The sequence below is a fragment of the Nipponia nippon genome, unplaced genomic scaffold (genome assembly GCF_047370975.1).
Source record: "Nipponia nippon isolate SJK-2023a ecotype South Korea unplaced genomic scaffold, ASM4737097v1 scaffold_6, whole genome shotgun sequence".
Classification (NCBI taxonomy): domain Eukaryota; kingdom Metazoa; phylum Chordata; class Aves; order Pelecaniformes; family Threskiornithidae; genus Nipponia; species Nipponia nippon.
This window is the reverse complement of record NW_028262380.1, coordinates 31,879,496-31,894,705: the sequence shown is the minus strand read 5'-3', so window position 1 is coordinate 31,894,705 and position 15,210 is coordinate 31,879,496. Positions and strand designations below refer to the sequence as shown.

General features: G+C 37.0%; 1 protein-coding gene across 1 annotated transcript in view; it reads left to right on the top strand.

Moving 5' to 3' along the window:
* The window catches only part of DLC1 (DLC1 Rho GTPase activating protein), a 234,092-nt gene that overhangs the window by 15,511 nt on the left and 203,371 nt on the right, over nucleotides 1-15,210 (top strand). The window contains exon 2 of the mRNA XM_009474256.2: nucleotides 704-1,871. Coding sequence (XP_009472531.1) covers nucleotides 816-1,871 — 1,056 coding nt within the window. The 5' untranslated portion in view covers nucleotides 704-815. The remainder of the gene's footprint in view (nucleotides 1-703; nucleotides 1,872-15,210) is intronic.

Sequence of the window (15,210 nt, the reverse complement as noted above, 5' to 3'; positions counted from 1 at the left end):
TTTTCAGGTTTTATAATGTATTTAAGGTAAGGAATATGGCAAAAACTTAAATTAGTTTTCCTAGGGTTCTATTTTTTATTACCATACAACAGCTGATTTCCCTTGTGTTTCCATGTAACACTTGTAATTACAACTTGTCCTGAAGAGAGTGAAATAATAATAAAAATGAGAGCCACTGAATAGGCCAAAGCTACTCATAAGACAAGTGGTTTATAACTATGGTAAATTCAAAATAACCCTCAAGTTCTGCTCTTCCTCTTTGGGAAACAGCCAAAATTTTGCACTCCACGGGTATCTCTGGATGAGGGGGAAATACAAAATAACTTTGTGTGCAAGCAATCATAAGACATTAATGCCATTTTTACCCATGGAAGTTAATATCTTATGACAGACATAGTGAAGAGAGAGACTTACTGTCAAAATTTTGTTCCAGAACTACTTGCCTGCCCATGTGCCTGTTTATACCATTTTTGTTTACTTGACATTGGAGAGCAATCAGAAAAAAAGTTATACTGAATTATAGATGCTGTCAAATTTTGTATGAAAAGTATTAAAACATTAAACAAAACAGTCTTCTAAATTCCTGTCCTTCTGGTCCCGCAGTCTTATCTTTCTTTTACACTTTTGTTTAAACTGTTCCTTCCCTTTCTTTTTTTTTATTTGGAGCTGATTCAATAACCCAGTCTATTTTTATTTCTTGCAGATGTTAAAATGATGAAACCCTCTCTCCCTCTGGAGCAGTGCACAGCAGCCATGACATCTCCTCTGGTCCTCTGTGGAAGGTATGTTGCAGCCTGCTGCTGAACTGTTATGACATGTCTCTAGCAATCAGAAAGAAAAGCTGGGAAGAACATGTGACCCAGTGGATGGGATTGGCTTTGGAGTCTGTGGAGTATAATACAGCATGTCGTCACGGACTTGTAGCTGATAACTTGCAGACAAGTATGGAAAAAGATGAGGTTTTGAGCGTGGACCGGAAAGAAAAATGCGCTTCGTTTCCAGAGTGCTGTTATAGTGGAGAGCTGATTGGTTTCCCTGCAAAGCAGCTGGGAAATGTTTCAAAGGAGGTGGATGAAAACGATAACCATGAGGATGAGGAGCATTTTCTGGAGGACAGCACGGAAACTCTAGTCCACGTGTCTGATGATGATCATGACTATTCAGCACTCAACCTGGATAGTGTTAATTACCACATCACTGCTGTAGAAAGGGAACCAAAAGATGAAGAGAAGAATTTAAATGGAGCAGGCTCCTTAACACACATGGTACCAATATCAGAGAGTAACAATGCAACTGAAGCATCTGGAATAATTGGAGGTAAAAGTAAGGAACCTGGCTGTGACACAGTTCCTAAAGAGGAGATGGAAGAAGGTAACGTTTGTGGCAGTGTTGGCCAAAACCTGGAGCTTTGTAATTATGAAGGCTTAAATGAAGTAGTAGATGTAGAGAAAGAAAATCTTCCTAATTCTCCAAATGTGAAAGAAATTATTATGCCTGGGAAGCAGCTGCTTCATACTGCTGTAATTGCACAACAGCGCCGGAAATCTGATGCTTTTAAAGACGGACTTGGAAAGTCTGAGTATAATGTGGTAGAGAGTGGGATTTCTTCTGAATCATGCACCAGCAGTGATAGACAACTATGTTCAGCAGTAGAATCCAGCGACTGCCTTATGCAATCTTCTCCTTGCTCTCTCATCCCGGCAGTGGAAAATGGTCTGGATGAAAGTGGTTTCACAGAACCTCAAGTGGCCCCTGAAAACAAATGCCTTTCAAATGTCAGTTCAGCAGAAGACATTCAGTGTTTACATGTGAGGGATCATTTGACCACACAAGAATATTCAGACAGTCAAGTGAAACTGCGCAAAAGAAAGGTAGGATGCTCGTAAACTGCGGAGATTTTTCTAAGGTTTTCCCCCAATTTCTTATGAAGGTAATTCCATGACTAACTGATTGGAGATAAAATGTATTTTTCAGCCTTGTTTCAATAACTTGTCAGATTTTTCTTTAAACAGTTTTGAGAATAATGTGTCTATACAACAACCAAGTTTCATGAGCTCTTTTTAAGGTCTGAAAATGGCTGAGCTGTGAATTTGGAAGGTGCTTTATATTCACTTTATTTTACACATATATATATATATATAAAATTTTATGTATTTTATATATGTTGTTCAAGGCCAAATGGGTAAGTATCTTCTATAGGTTTGGTTTTATTTTTGGTTTTATGCTGCTATCAGGCATCATTAGCCCTCTTAGGAAACAGACTGTGTCTAGAGGTTTGGAAGCCTTAATGAAAAAAGAGAACAGGGAAAAGGTACAACAAAACTTTCAAAGGGAAAAAAGGAATGGAAACATTTTGCAGTAGTTCTTTGGTTTTCAGATCAGCCCCATGAGCATATGTTCTTGCAAAAAGAAGTATGCTGAGTGAAACAATGCTTTGTAATTTTAAAGCAACCAGAGAGTTTCACTGTCTACACAGAGTAAGGAAGAGTATCATTACAAAACTTTAATGGACAGATCCCCTGGCAATAAAACTCCCATTGGCTTTCATGGGAGGAGATGTGCTGGCAGTGGCGCTACAGAATTGATCTTAAAGTCTGGCTTTCCCAGCTATGTTGCTTATTCTTGCTAATAACCAATTTGTAATTGTTTACTCCTCTCTCTGTCTTTTTTCATTTGACATCATCCAGCTTCTTTTGTCTGTTTTTTTTTTCACATCTGGTTTCTATTAATTGTGTGGTTTTTTTTTTCTATCAGCTCTAGTGCCTCAGTAGCTGTTTCACTAAAGCATAAAGTCACATATCTAAAGTACTGTATGCCAACACAGCATCCTGAGCTGCTGGCCATTGCTTCCTTGTGTAAACCCTTTGTTAATATTAACACTCAACTGATATGATTGGAAGCTGTATGTAACTTTTGCAAAAGGCTTCAGAAGCCCTCAAAGCCAGTCTTCCTTTGGCAATTCATGCAATCACAGTTAATGTGGTAACTGTTCAACTGATCTTGCAGTAAGTATGGCTCTGAGTTACAATTAAGAAACAGAAAGCTCACTAGCAGTACCAGAAATGCTAAACTTACTCATCTGTAGAAAACAGTTCAAGTTTAAAATCAAAAAAATAACCAAATTAACATCAAATTTCAGAACTAATTGACTATTATAACCGTATGCTCAGCTGCTCTACTTGAGCATCTCATTTTCTTTTTTACTAAGCATCGTTGTTAATATTCATGTGTACATTTCATATTGTTAACAAGATTAATTTTTATAATGTAATTTCAAATTCCTATAATTATTATTTGAAAATACAGATAAAACTTCTTTTTATTATGTACAGATACAATAACTGTGCTGTGACTCTGCCCACATTAGCTTTCAGTGTACCATGCTATATTTTTTAATAGCTTCGATGTTGATAGTTTCCATGTATCTCCTTGTATCTTGTTCTGAGGTCACGTCCTCATCTTTTAAATGTACACTCACAAAAATTATATTTGAGAATATATTTGTGATTTGTGCCATTGAATATTTAAAAAGACAGAATATAAAAATTCTAGTGAGATTAATGGTGAGAAAAACTAATAAAGGACATGAGCATAGAAAGGAGCAAAACAAGGAGTCCCTTTAAGGAAGGTTGAGAGTTATGTGGCTGCAGCAGCTGCGAAGCTGTGTGCACTGCAAAAGGGGATGGAATCTGTAGATCTAAAGGGGCGACCTCATACCACTTTGGTTAAAGAAGTCTTTACCAACAACTGTAAAATGTTTGGCAAAACGGAAAAGATATGATCTGCTGTTGCTTCTGGTATTATCTATCTCTAAATTTGCAGGACTCTTCTACAGACAATGTTCCTGCATGCAGGATTTTATCACTTATCTCTAATCATACACTATTTTACAAAAGCCTGTCTGTGTTAGTAATAATCTGTAATGAAAAATGTGCCTATGTTTACAAACTTTCCCTGAAAGCCACTTTGGTAATTTTAACAAAACATTAGAAAAACAACAGACTTGAAACTGAATCCATCCATAAAAGTCAAGTATTTGCTTTGCAGTGAGAGGAAGACTTAAGGGATTGGGAATGGTATATAAAACCTTTTCTTTCAAGGTCAGCAGTTCAAACAGTGCAGTTAAGGCCTAAAACACACCACTGTCTGATTAATGTTCAGTGTCAATTATAGTTGCACATAAATATGTGCTCATAGAGGACAGAATATGGGAAAAGGAACATGGAGATGAATTGCTAAAGGTATTTGGGCACCCAAACCTTGAGGTGGCAACTTGGGGAATAATAGAAAGGTACCGAACTTCAGGTACTTCCATAACAGCTAAGATCTTAGGACCTTTCAGGAGACATCATTCTGCTCTTACTAAAGTCTTCTGAAAATCTGTTCCTCATTAACATATTTTAAACTGCTTTTAATTGTGGCAACAGAGCGTGACCTTCCCTCTTATCTTTAGATCTGCTGTCTTCAAACTGAAGCTGAGGTGAGACACTGTGTATCTGTTGTGGTTGCTCTGCAGATGAATGCAGGTTTGAGGTCTTAAGGACTTAAAGTTTAGCATCTTTGACCAGCACTAGCTCCATTTCAATAAATTGCTTTAGTCGTGATGGATGTACTGACACTGAAGATACTTTTTGCAAACAGGTCCAGCTGTTACACCATTCTTTGCTCCCTCAAGTCACCAGGGTTCAGATGGTGAACACAGCACCCTCTTTTCCTTAGCTTTCTCAGAAAGACTTCCTAAGGCTCAGAAGTAGTAAGTGCCTGAATTTAACTGTGAGAAGTTAAAGATGTTAGGTCTAATTGAAAGATCCCACAGAAATCAAGCTTTTCTGGTTTTGTGTTGACTGATAATCAATTCAGTTTATCCAAACCATGAAGCTGATTGTTATTAATTGTTCAGAGTAGCAGAAGCATAAATGGATTAACTATATGTGGCTATACCAACTAGACACTTCTGTATGCTTTCCTGGGTGAAATAAATTTTAGATTTTAAAATAGTCACTTCACTTGAGAATTGTACATTCTGAATTTCCAACAATTGAAGTAATCTTTGGAACTAATGAGCAAGCTGTAATGCTTGGGGCATCCCAACAGCTTGCATGTATGTTCACGTGTATAATGAAATAGAGCTTTTAGAGAACAATGTCATACCAAACCAAAAGAGTATCGATTATTAAGAGGATTCCAACAAAAGGAGAATATTTAATTGTTATACACTGATTTTAAAATGAGAAAAAATGGCCATTAGCTTCTAAAGGATCTTGCAAATTTTTGCATGTGCCCCATTTTGTGCTTTCTCCAAGCTGCTCATCTCATCAAGCTTAGGGATAGCCAGAAAAATCTCTGCTGGATGATATTGGGAAGGTGCACAAATGCACCAGAACTCTAACACATTAATTTAAATTCTTTTTCAACACGAAAAAGTTAATTCATTCAACATCGGCAGAAAAAGGTGGGTTGAGGCATATAGCTTCACAATAAGTTCTCACCACTCCCCAAACACAATAACTGCTGTGGTGTTGCAACTTATATTAATCAGTATTTTGTAAAAGTAATTTTAAAATCAAGACTAAGATGGCTCTTTTACATGATGAATCTGTAAAGAAGTAGAAAGTCATCATTGTGAAGTTTGACTCCCAATAGTTTGAGTAAAAATCTATGAAATTTAAAACAAAAATGAAACAGCAACGAACTCCACTTACAGAAGAAATTTTGACTTGTTCCCTATATTTCATTGTTCTCACCCTCCCCAATGTTAGATATTATGCCTAGAGATTGTTCCATATAAATGGGGAGAAAACAGCTAGAGAACAAAATCATAGAATGCTTTGGGATGGAAGGGACCTTTAAAGGTCATCTAGTCCAACCCCCCTGCAATGAGCAGAGACATCTACAACTAGATCAGGTTGCTCAGGGCCCCATCCAGCCTGTCCTTGAATGTTTCCAAGGATGGGCCATCTACCACCTCTCTGGGCATCCCATTCCAGTGTTTCACCACCCTCACTGTAAAAAATTTCTTCCTTATATCTAGTCTGAATCTACCCTCTTTTAGTTTAAAACCATCAACCCTTGTCTTATCACTACTAAAAAGTGGCCCTGCTAAAAAGTCTGTCCCCATCTTTCTTATAGGCCCCTTTTAAGTATTGAAAGGCCACAATAAGGTCTTCCCGCAGCCTTCTCTTCTCCAGGCTGAACAACCCCAGCTCTTTCAGCCTTTCCTCATAGGAGGGATGTTCCATCCCTCTGATCATTTTTGTGGCCCTCCTCTGGACCCTCTCCAACAGGTCCATATCCTTCCTGTGCTGAGGACCCCAGAGCTGGATGCAGTACTCCAGGTGGGGTCTCAGCAGAGCAGAGTAGAGGGGCAGAATCACCTCCCTCGACCTGCTGGCCACGCTTCTTTTGATGCAGCCCAGGATACGGTTGGCTTTCTGGGCTGCGAGAGCACATTGTCAGCTCATGTCCAGCTTTTCATCTATCAGTACCCCCAAAGTCCTTCTCCTCAGGGCTGCTCTCAATAATGTGATTATTCATTTCTTTCTACTGTAGGATAATGTTATATCACCTATTATTTTTAATAAAATGCAAAGTGACTCATGACTGTGGTGAAATAAAGAAACTACAAAAACACCATACATAACAGCAAGTAGTGTTGGGCTCAATCCATAAAGGATTGTAATATCCTTGCATTTAAGGAAAGCAGGAGATGGAGTATTGAAAAGCATTCTGCATACAAAAAGATAGAATTACTATTAATAGACTTTTTAATAAGGCTCAGGAAGTTGTAGTTAATATTTAAAAACAAGATTCAACCCACAATCTAGCTTAGCAAGATAGTACCAGAAGATTGAGGGGAAAAAAATCTGTGAAAAGATGTTATTTCATTAACCTGTGGAAGAAACAGGTTCTAGAACTGCTCAGTCACTGGAGAAAGGCTATTGTCACAGTAATTTTTTGAGAAGTCCATAGGAAGAGCTCTGGAGTAAATCTTCAGAAGATAAGCTCTCTTAGACTTAGAAATCAGAATCAAAATAGTTCAGACAAACTTTGGATCAGCATTTGAAGTTCTGGTTGCTTATCTAAATTAAGTATTAATTCTGAAACTTTTGGGGTTCTCTTCTAATGTGAAACTTCTGGTGTTCTGCAGAGATTTTTGATTATTAACAAATTCTATAAGATTAGAGATTATAAGCTACTGGCAATTTTATGACACACAGTGCAATGAAATAAGAAATCAATACACAATGACTGGTTTTGGGAAATGAAACTGATGTATTGTGCCCGGTGTTTTGAAGTTTGTTGTGTCAGCTGTATTCCTTCCAAGAAAAGGTATAGTCTAGAATACTGCTTCAGGAAGGGCTAGTTGGGGTATCAAACTAATTGGAGTATATGTGATGAATTCATATTAGTTTCTCTTCACAGGTAATCTCAGACTGCATTTCAGTCTCATTAAAACATTTTGCTTATGTGTCACTGGAAAAGGAATGAAGTAAACAAATGTTTCAGTGTACGAATTCCTCATCTCGCTTTTATGAGACTTTTGCTTTTAATATTTATTACTTGCAATTCTTCATGGTGGCCTGCTTAGAAGCTTTCCAATTTCAAACAGTTGATGTTATCTCAAAGTCATTCCTACAAGACTAAAGAGCATAGTAGTCAGGGTTATTACCTAATGCTCACTATTATTGCTACTATTTTAATCCAGATTTCTAGATTAAATGCTGTGCAATTTGCAAATGATACTTAAGAACACAGCTAATGTCAGCATGACAGCAGCGGCCAGTGTCAATAAAATGAAAATTAATTTAAGAAAAAGATTGTCAGAAGGATGGCAGTAAATGTAGAAAGAAACCCAGGTAGAAGGTTGCCTGGAGTGACACAGGTCTTTGTAGCAACGCCTTTCCCCTACACGAAAACTGTGAGTTTTGCATTTTCTGTACTGTTGCAATAAGGTTTGTTTCATGATTTCATCACTTATAATTATACTAATGTGAGAAAACAAAAAAATTGCTTAGTGGAATTTGAGCCTTTCCATCCATATTTGCTACTTGAGTGTTATGCTTGCCCATGAGATGTGAAGGCTGATACTCTTCCGTTACAATCTGTAATAAATTCTGTTTTACACAGCTAAAACTATGCTTTTTATGGTAACTTAGAAATTTAGGTTCTTCCAAGAGCCTCTACTTGTATCTCCCTGTAAACTGACTCCACAGGAAGCCTGTGGAGCCTTGCCTGCTGGCTTAGTCCTCCAAAAAAGTCATAAGAGCTAGCTATTTTACTGAAATGGTTTCCTCACAATTTTTTCCCTGCCATCTCTACTATTCACAGTGCATAATCCTTTTCCACTGAGGACTCTTTTGTTAGCATTAGATTCTTATTTAAAAAGTAATGTGAGCTTGTTGTGAACAACAGCATCCAACATTTTAGATCTTTTTCTTATTTTATTGCTGTTAAAATACCAGAGACCTAGTTTCCAGATCTGTCACAAGTATCTTTCTGAAGTCTTAGCCTCCCTTTACCTCAATTATGTCTTTGTTGAATGGGGATAATTTAATTGCCAATATTCTAGTGGAGCAATCCAACAACCAGGAAAAAAATCTGTGTTCTCGGATTATAAAGATCATTAGAAATTCTGAAAATGTGGACAACAATGAATGTTGTTTGGATGGGTGTAGGAGACCAAGGCTTCATTGCTTCAGTATGGTCATGGGAGACCAAGGCTTCACTGCTTAAATCTAGACATTAAAAAGTATTAATGGATGTCAGTGGAACTACTGTGTTCTTAGAGTATGTTTAAGTGCCTTGCTGAACTGAGGTGTTATAATAATTTGTAATCTTAGAGATTACAGAAGCTAGCTACTATGGAAGCATTATCACAGCAAAATTACTTTCAAATCATATGGTTCCCTAACTATATTTCCTGTACAATTCAGACCTGCACTTATGCCAGAATAGCTTCGTTTTCATATACAGGGATTAAAAATATAATCTTGGCATCTAGGGAATGTTTATTCTTAGTTTTGTGAAGGACAATGGCAAATGCAAATATTGGAAATCTGATAATCTCTTTTTAAAGACAATAATTCAAACAGTGGAAATCTATTTTATCATGTATGGAATTTGGATTTGCTTTTGTTCCATTTCTGCATCTCCTGTCATTTTCAGACTTTCTAAAGGTTTTTCAAAGTTTTTCAAACTTTGTAAAGGTTTTAGGAAAGAACATGGATCTGTTTTTCCAAACTCATAATGTGAATATGAACACCATCAAAAATTGATGAGAGATCCTAAGCCACAACAGCTTTTTCAAAGGTTAGTTGCTACCCACATGTCTCAGAGCTACAGTCTGTAGTATTAGTACAGTGGGCAACTATTACTGAGATCCACAGTTGCTTCACCACAAAGAATTTGCTGCATTTGCACATTGCTATTAAATGGTCATAATTTTGAAGCCATTGGGAAGAATCTGGCAAGAGCTGCAAGTAAAGCAAAACAAATAGTATGATTTCTTTAAAAAACTGAAACCTTCTTGGCTGTCATAAGTATTTGTTTCTCTTTTCCGAATTGAAAACTTGCTTCATAAATTTACCATTTAATAATGAAGATGTGGTTCAAAAATATAAATGGACTAAAACAGTTGGATCTAAGTTTTTTAAATTATGCATATTATCTATGGTAATTAGTAGAAAGTGGTGGTCATAAAGCACTCCTATTATTGTGGTTACATGACCATGAATTTTCTCTGTTGCTCTCACAAAAATATGTATCATAAATATTATCTCCATCTGGGAAGCTAAAGAATGCTTTCCCACAGACTTCCTTTGTGTTTGGACTGAAGTATGATGTATTTCAAACAATCTGAAAAGTATTTAAAACAAGCTTGGAACAGGATGGGATGATTGCCAGGCCATTACAGTATAACCTTTATGCAAATTTTACTTTGACACATTTTTGTGACAGTGTTCAGCAATAAATTTTAAAGGCTGCCAGCGTTGTCTAGACTGCAAACCAAGAGGCTGTTGCACATCAAGTTATGCATTAGTTGGAGTTCAGCTACCTAAAATGGTCATGAAAGTATTTGTATTTATACACAGTTCATAGTCACGCACTATCGCTTCACCAAAGTGATATTACATGCTTCCAGGAACCAATGTAGAGAGCTTTAGTTTCATGTAGTTTATACTCAGAAATTTCTAATATTGTCCAGGTTTGCAATAATTGGCTGGAAGAAAACTTTTAAAACATTTTTTTGTTTGCTTTTAAAATGAATCTTTAAAAACTTCTGATTGGTAAGGGGCAGTTATTTGCTGTTTGTAGTCTACAAATTCTCAGTTGTAGGTCATGTTAAATGGACCGATGACCACTTCCTAAAATGACACCAGATTCATAATTAATACTGCATTTTTGAGGAAAGCTGTCTTGGAAGAAATGAATGAGCATAGTACACAAAACCCAAATTTAACAGTTTAGCAAATGGGAAGTGGAATTAAAACACTTGGGCAAAACCTTCTGAGTTACTTGACGTCACTAGCCACAACACACTTTTCCATTCGTTAAAGAAAAAATTCAAAAAGAGGACTTAACTTCCTAGAACTGTTCACCTGGCATTTTCAGGAGCATAAAGTTCACTTTGAATTAACAATCAATCAAGTGAAAACGGAGAGATCTGAGAGGCACACAGAGATACAGCTTCCATCAAAACCCAGTAAATACAGCAGTAACCTGGAAAGTCAGTATTAGAGCACCCCCTGCCTATATTAAGGAGCCTTTGAAGCCATAGCTATGGCAGAGCAGCTTTTTCAGCACAACTTTCTACTGCAGACATGACCTGTGCTAAAAGCAAAAGCTTTCCTGTTAGTGGTGCTGTGTCTGATGGGGCAGGCACAGAAGAGCAGCCCACCCTGGCCAACTCTGGGGGTTGAGGCTTTACAGCAGTGAGGTCTTTGCCACTGCTATCAAGGAGTATTTGGCTGTAGTAGTATGGTGGTGGGTAAGCCCACAGGTATCTGACCAATTCCCATGCAGCAGTTAAAAGCAAACAAGCAAATTGAACCCCGCCATGGGCTGAACTGCAGTGGGGTGGGTGCCATCTGCAAAGTGTTTTCCATGGGTTTTTTTTTGTTTGTGGTGTTTTGGTTTTGTTTTTTTCTTGCGTCCTGTCACAGTAGTACATATGATTGAAACACCTAAAAATGTGTTGCTCATGCTTATGTCCTTTTACTGCTCTCTCTTAATGGCAACATAGGAGGTTCGTAAAGACAAGGGGGTCTATGCCACAGATAGGGTATATTGAACATGGCTTTACAAAACGAAACAATACTTTTTCTGCTGCCAAAAACTATTCCAAGCTCCAGAGGATATGGCCTAAAATGGTTATGAATTCAAATTTAGAGGGAAATTCTTCCTTCTATGAAAAAATTCAGGCAACAATACAGCTTCTCTCTATATGTGTGTGTGAGTGTCTGCATGCGCTAGGGTAAATGTATGCAAATGTAAACCAGATCCTTTCTCTCCTTCATAACTCTGCCACAGCTGACATCTAATGCTTTTACAACAATGAACATAAGGAACTTGGCTTATGCACACTGCGTTACTGAAAAATTGGCTCACTGTAACATGAGGATGTCTTTCAATAATGTGCCATATTAGAGCAATAACTTTCATATCTTAAGTTTCACATTGTTCTTGCAGTCTCACCTTGAATAGAATAGAATTGGTTAGAATAGAAAATGCAATATGTAAAATATTTATATTAAATGGAAGTTTATTTATACTTTCCTGTAAGAGGTCTTCTTCCCAAACATTTTTGCACACAGCAGATTCAATTAAACAAAGGTTTCTATTTGGATATCATGAGTATCTTATTCATTTAGATAGTTTTGCTGTAACATAAAATGTATCATCTAATGTACTCATTCAAAAAAAATCCGTAAGGAGTTGATTCTGTTCTTGTACTACATGTTTTGATCTCTTGGATGGTATCCTCAACTTTCTTAAAAAAGATGGTTTGCATATGCTAATAATCATTGATATGTGATTCATGGCTGTTTGATATGAAGGCATGAAATACATCAAAAAATTCAGCAGTGCTAAAGCTTGTGGCTTGTGCTGCATGTAATTTTAGCTTCAAAATATTTTAAAAGCTGACATCTTTACTGCATTGAAAAGGAAAAAGCATGGCCACAAGCAAAAATGTGGGAATGAAAACTGAACTACTTTCCTACATCCAGATTTTCTGAAACACCACGCTTCTAATAAATGCCAAGCTGTATGTATCTCACACAAATTTAGTAGTGACTGTATGTGTACATCTCTCCTCACTACCTCTGCTGAATTTATTCCAGCATGGTAAACTCACCTGTTTACCAATATTCTCTACTGCTTGATAGATGATGAGAAGATGATGTGGTAGATGAGCAGTATCCTGTTTAGGCTTTACACTTGTATGGGAAGCAAAATAACCAGAGACTGAATAAGAGAAGAAATATGACAAAAAAGACAGGGTTATTGAGAGAGTGTCTTATAGGTGGGATAAGACTGGAAAATAAGTAGGTGAAAATTAATTAGTTTTCCATGTAAAGTGATCATTCAACTCTTAATTGCACAAAGCTTCCTCAGCTCACAAAAATGACTCCCAGTTGATCAGTTTGTCTGTTTCCAAGCCTTCCTCAATACTGCTAGTAACAGAGTCAAAGATAATTTGGGGAGAAATTCCTCTTTATCTGTACCTTGATTAATATTCTTGTGGGTAAATATTCTGCAGGACTTGTAATTTAGCACATTTCACAAACATTTTATTAAACTTCTAGAAAAGTCATATTGTAATTCTTACTGTGGGTTCTCTTGCAATATATGTTTTAAATCAATCGATTGTGTTTTTGCAGACTGAAGCCTATGAATAGTTATGACTGTGGGGAAATCAGCTTTAAGCAGATTCAGAAAAAATACATATATTCCTGAATTTTGCTCTCTTGGGAATAGTAACAGCAGCCTCAGATTAGAATGCCAATTAATTTTTTTCTAGGTCATCCACACTCTGTGTCAGACAAAAAAAATCCTTCTTTGTCTTACCCACACTCTTCTAGTCAGCATGTTAAGATCACTAATTCTTCCCCCTTACTCCTGCCTTTTCGGAAATGCTTTGATTTTTTTTTTCCTCATTTCATGTACAAAGCTCAGTGTGGCAGTATTAAACTTTTTAGCTTTTTGGAGCTTATGCGTATGTAAGGGAAAGATCACTCAGTGACATGAGAATACTGTGTATTTTTCTACTTGTAAGCATCATCATTTCACAGGGTTTGATTTCAGGCTCAAGCAGCAGCCCAGCAGAGCCATGCAGTCACATGAACAGATTAGGAAGGGAATATGAAGTTGTTGGAGAAAAGGGTGAGTGGCTTCCACAACTCTTACTCCACTTTGGTATGAGGGTGAGAGCTGTTCTAAACACCCTCAAGAGCTAGTTTTGCAGTGGTGATAATAGTTCCTAGTCCCCTTGCCCAGCACTCATTTCTACAGTTGCACAAAATCTCTACTTAAATCCATTTATAAGACTATCTGACAAAAACCTAACTATTTTCTGTGTCTTTTTCACAGCTTCCTTAGCAGGTATGCTCTGCGTGACTTGGTCCCTGATTCTGGGCTTCCTCTCTCAGTCCTTTCCATTACGCTTAGTTCATGGAGGACAAGCTTTCTTGTGTCAACAGCATTGCCTCATGAAGCATAATAATGACAGTTTAAATGTCAGCACTGTTAGTCATTGATGATTGTCTTAGGGTTTAAATAGAAATGTCTTGTTTTCTAGCCGCTATGTTCAGAGGGAGTGTTTACCAGCAGCGAAGTATAATTGTGGAGCTTTAATCTTTGCTTTGAAAGGTCTTTTAAAGTGTAAAGAAAACTCGTCTATGCTGAGAACGACATTAGAGGCTATTTCTGGAGTTAGACTAGGATTCTGAAGGTGAAAGGACACTTCTCCAGCTCTCTCAACAAGCCCCTGGGAAAGTTAAAAATAAGTCTTGCTGAAAAAAAAATTTGGCACTTGTTATTTGAGAAAATTTCTTTATTCCAGGAACTGCCTCATGTAGCAGAAATTTATTTACCATCTGTGTAGACTTGAAAAATTTTCCATCTTACCAGATACACAACTGAAATAGAAACAGATTTTCCGTCCCTATGCTTTCCACCAGCCTTTGCTTTAAGAGAGTGCTGTTGTAAAAACTTATGAAATTTTTGTGTTCTTCAAAGGGGGGTAGATCAGTTATAGCCCATCTGTCAAACTCTGAAGTTCTGGTTGTGACCTCTAATGATGTCACCTTACTGTTGCTAAAGTATGTCACTTGGGAGAGTGAAAGGAGGAGTTCACAGACCCAGTAGCTGAAAATATATGCTTGTTTTAATTATTGTTACAGTTGTTTTAATTACTGTTACACTACTGACTTCTAATCAAAAAATAATCACTTGAGAAATTAGTTTGTTTTTCTTTGAGTATAGATGTACTTCTTTAATTTCATAGCTCTGCAACTGCAAGGGGAGAAAAAAGGTTTAAAAAAAAAAAAAAAAAGCTGAATTTTGAAGTAACTGGTCCTTTAAAATGCGAAGCAACCTGTCTGTTTGTAACTCTGCATATCACTCCTGAATACTGGTATGAATACACAGGCTAGAAACCAACACAAGCAATTCCTGGGAGTGAGAAAAGAGAAAGGAGTTCAGGAAGAGATGTCAGGGTACATAAACTTAACTTTTGTTTGCAGTTCCTGTTTTGTTTTTTTTCTTTCATGTCTTCTGTGGATACATTTTACTTTTGCTTTTATGCACACTGAGGATCCACAAGAACCGTGGGGGCTGATTCGTATTTGGTGCTTAGATGTCTTTTGATCCCATCTACCAAAATAATACTTGTGTGAGTAACAAGCTTGGTGTAAAAGGCAGGCATCAAAAGCTTCCTCTTTGAAATCCAGCAGTCTGATTTGCTTAACGAATAAAAAAACCTATCTGCCATTCTTGTTATCATTGCATTTTTTTCTGCCTTATCTATTTTTACCTGCTTCAGTGTTCATTATGTTTAGTTGAAGGAGCTTATCCTATGTAGGCCTATCAGAGATGCTTTTGCTTTCGTAATTCTGAGGCTTTGAATGAGTAAGATTTTATGAGCTGTGACGTTGTTTTAACTACAAGTACTACTGAGTCCTTTAATCTGGCAAGTTTGATCTGTATTTT